Source organism: Octodon degus, unplaced genomic scaffold, assembly GCF_000260255.1.
Source record: "Octodon degus isolate 3935 unplaced genomic scaffold, OctDeg1.0 scaffold00177, whole genome shotgun sequence".
In the NCBI taxonomy this organism is placed as follows: Eukaryota; Metazoa; Chordata; class Mammalia; order Rodentia; family Octodontidae; genus Octodon; species Octodon degus.
The window spans coordinates 2,956,714-2,960,967 of record NW_004524753.1 but is presented as its reverse complement, the minus strand read 5'-3'; the positions used below and the strand labels follow the sequence as shown (position 1 = coordinate 2,960,967).

Here is a 4,254-nt window from a genome sequence, read left to right as displayed (position 1 = left end):
GCAAGGAAAGCCAACATTTTGGCCCTAGCCTTCCAAGGTCAATTAAGACTCAGGAAGTATGAGAACTTGTACTGTAACATCATGTAACTCAGTTGTGTCCCAAATTTTCTGATCAAGGAGATTATGGGGCCAAAGAGGAAAGTGATCAATGATGTAGAGTATGCTAAATATATATTTTTATCTCTACAGAAACCAAAATTTCATCCTACAAACCACACTGGGGTTGTTTGTAATGGAAATTCCAGCCGTCCAAAACCAGAACATGTGAAAGTCAATAAAAGAAGCAAAGAGGGTTTATTTACAAATGAAGATGTATATGAACATCACTCCCAAACTTGCAGAATCACAAGATACGGTAAATCCAAGCGTAAGCAATCAGCTCTTAACCAAACACACTCTCCAGGACTCACAAAAGGCCGCCATTGTGATGTCAAAGATATGAAAGGAAGAAAGAACTCACAAGATAAAAAGACTCAGGCAGATGATGGAGACTACACTTCAAGAGAAGCAGTAGCTGTCTCATCTCCTAGGACAATCAATGGATCAGTTGCTTGTCAGCAGCATGATCTCCAAGCCCTTAATGACCCTCCCAAAGACTCACATGAACCCTGTAGCCCAACTCCATCAAGCCTAAAAGATGGATTAGGTAACGAAGTTGAGGTTTGTTCAGCTTCCAAAGAGGCAGATACCCACCATCTCGACTTACCAGAAGGTCAAGAAACACAGTTATTGGGGTTAGAGTGTATTGGCCAAACTAAAGTTGGTTCTTTCTCTGGACCTTCATTATGTAAAGAAGTCAAGTTACCACCTGTTTCTGTAGATACTGTTTACCAAGGACCACAGAATAGCCCTTATAAATCTCCTAAAATTATTAAGTCAGGTAAAAATAATAAGACCTTTAATAAATGGGAAAGTTCTTTCCTATGCTTTATAAAGAATAATTGTGATGACTGCTTTATCTCTGAGAAGGTGGTAACATCTGGAATGCCGCTGTGTTCTACAGGATGCAAAAATCACTATGAAGGAAACTTAAGAAATAGACAACAAGGGGATTTTCAACAGTTTCTACCATCAGAAGTCCATTTCTCACAGGAAAATGAATTAAAAGAAGACTGTATAACCATACTTCCACAACAGGAAGCTGTTAATTTTTCTGATTTAGATAAAGTAATAGTTTCTGAACAACATGTTGCCAATTACGAACAATGCACAGATGAAACTTCTTCTGCCCACTCATTTGGCAGTCCTGAGCACACTTCCCTGGCATGTACAAGGACCCTTTCTACACATGAAGCTTCAAAGTTGACTAGTCCTGTGGAGTTATTTAAAAAGCCTCAAGATAATAGCCCCAGGGAATCAAATCCTTCAATGAATCAAACAGATACACATACTATGGAAAAAGTAATGAAAGAAGACACTAAAAGGAATTACAGTGACAAAGACCAAAAACCAAGACCTTTTCCCATTGTTGTTCATACTCAAGAAATAGGAATAACTAATGTTGAAAAAAAGAAACAAAACCTTCCAGAGAGTGAGCCTATGCCTAACATAAATCTTTGTTCCACTAACAATATGCGTAAAGAATTGACTGACATCTCAGAATTTAATCAGAAAGGGAAGGAAATTTCTCACAAAGCAGGTATTAATAGTATTTCTCAATCTATGTACATTTCCTAATATTTTGCTTAATCGTTATATAAATTTCCAACTGAATTCCATTTAACCAGTGCCCAAACTGACAAGAATTAGACTGTGTGGTCCATGATTTGGGATGCCACTAAGTCTAGTAATTAATAATTACTTAATTATTAAATAATTTCTTAAATAAGCCACTTACTTAAGAAATGGCTGCTTGGCTGGTGAGATAGCTCAGAGATCTAAAGCTCCTGCTTAGGCAAGCTTAGGCAGACACAGAGGACCTCGATTCAATCCCTGCCATGGCATACCATGCCAGCCCCGCCCTGAGCAGGCTGAGCCAGCAAAAAAAAAAAAAAAAAAAAGATTGCTCAACTGATAAAGTATAGAAGTTGGCAAACAGTATGTCTATTTTTATGATTCTTTTTTATATAGTGCTTATTTAGTATTAGGAAACCTAACCACATTTTCACAGTAGTAAAGTGTTAGCTCTGTTAATTTCAACTATGTATGGCAGCTAGGAAACTTTGTTTTAAAAAAAGCATTTTAAGGTCTTGCATTCCTTTAAATAGTAATGCTTGAAATAGATTTCTAAAAACATGAATGTTCTTGTCATGTAACCATTGAGCTGTAACACTGATTCTATAAGTTATTTTTTCAGATGAGAAATTAACTAATATCAATGAAGATGCAAGCATTGTAACAGATTGTCTGGAGGAAAAAGAAAAAATTGATTTAGGAATTCACATGTCTCCTCATGCCCAAGAACAGAAAAAAGAGCAGAATTTCAGAGAAAGACAAAGTCTCTTGAAAGCTACCTGTAACCAAGGTTTGTATAGTTGTTCAGGTAAAAGATTTGGGAAAGCCAGTGACCCAGTCTCCTTCAAAGAGTTTCTAAACTTTCAAATTGCACTTTATATTTTTAAGTCATTCACTGTTATAAATTTATTTCAGCCATATTTGTTAAGGCATCACTTGAGGATCTGTTAGACATTGTATATGTTCTTGTCATATCTCTATGACTTATAATTTGCTATGTTAACAGAGATAGAATAAACAGCAGAAACATCCAGAATATTCCTTAGGACCAACAGTGGTAAACTGCCTCAGGTTCCTTAGGCACTTCCATTCAGTCATTTTAACAAGAAATATTAAAGAAGCATTGCCATTAGATTCTTTGTGTCAGATAAGTGGTTTGCAGTATGGGAAACTATTTTTCCTTTGATGGTTTTCAGAGCTAGTTCTGTGATGAAAAATAAACCTGGGCCACATTAGTTTAAACACTAAGCAAAGAAAAGATGATTCACAGTGTCAAGAGGTAGGGAAGCCACTAAATTGGTTCTCTGTGAATCTTCTGGTTTTTCCCCTTACATAAAATGAAGCCCTTCTTACATATCCTGCATTGGGTTAGAGCATGTCGACTTCCAGGCCCCTGGGATTCTTAATACTACTCTGTATAGTAAAAGATGGGATATTAACATTTTTGGAAAAAGAACATTTGCATATGTAATTAAGTACCTTGAGATGAACTAGATCATCCTGGATAATCCCAGTGGACCTAAATTAATGGCAAGTACCCTAATGATAAGAAAAGTAGAGAGAGATTTGAGACACAGCAGAGAAGCAAAGGAACGATATAGCTGTCAGCCACGGAAGCTGAGGAGTACTGACAGTCCTGACAGGCTGGAAGGAGCATGCGAGCGTCTGCAGTAGGACTTCTTCAGGCGCTGCAGCCCTGCTGATACCTTGACTTTGGACTTCGGCTTTCTAATTGTGGCAAAATAAATTTCTGTTGTTTTATGCCACTTGATTTGTGGTAAAAGTTGGGTGATCACTTCAGGAAACCGAAAGAGAACAGGAAAAAAGAAATCATCAAAGATACAAGAAATGAAGGACAGGAGTTTCTGTATTTAAAGCCCCATTTAGCATCCAGTACAGTGAACAACATGTCTCACTGTAGAATTTCAAAATAAAAATAAAAAAGGTTTTAAAACCTTCCAGAGAGAAAAAATACATCGTATATAAAGGAACAAATTATAGTATTTAATACCATTGCACATATTAATAGTATAGTATGAATCCAAACTATTTTAAAAGAGATTTAATGTGAGTACTATTTGCTTCCTTTTTAGCTTCTTCCAGGTATTATATTAAAATTTTAGTTAAATTCTCTGGAGATTTAGGATTACAGTAACAATCAGTTTTTAAATTTTTGCTCCAAAATTTTTTATTATCTGGCTATCTTTGCTGCAGATACACCAGACAAGGTAATAGGATTTGTGGCATCAACAATAAGAATTACTGGAAAGGATTTTCAATTTAAATGTGTAATCTATAGGCCTGCAACCTTAGATATTTTATAATTTTAAAATATATTCCCTCTCTGTGTGCGTGTGTGTGTGTGCATGCATGCAGGCATGCCAGTGAAGAATTTATGAGTGTGAGTATGTAGTTCTCTTTAAAAACAAGTATGCTTTAGTCTGGATGTCAGTGGGAGATAGCTATGGTCTGCCCTGTCAATCAGCAATCCATTTTTTGGAGAATATTCATTTAATCCTTTTGTCTCTTACTCTAAAATTGTATCGTGGCTTCTGGCATTTAGAAAGTACAATAAGAAAG

At 36.2% G+C, this 4,254-nt stretch overlaps 1 protein-coding gene across 1 annotated transcript in view; it reads left to right on the top strand.

Annotated features, from left to right (window-relative positions):
* Nucleotides 1-4,254, top strand: part of Ankrd31 (ankyrin repeat domain 31) — a 206,556-nt gene that overhangs the window by 143,680 nt on the left and 58,622 nt on the right. The window contains exon 14 of the mRNA XM_004643500.1: nucleotides 190-1,639. Within this exon, the coding sequence (XP_004643557.1) occupies nucleotides 190-1,639 (1,450 nt within the window). The remainder of the gene's footprint in view (nucleotides 1-189; nucleotides 1,640-4,254) is intronic.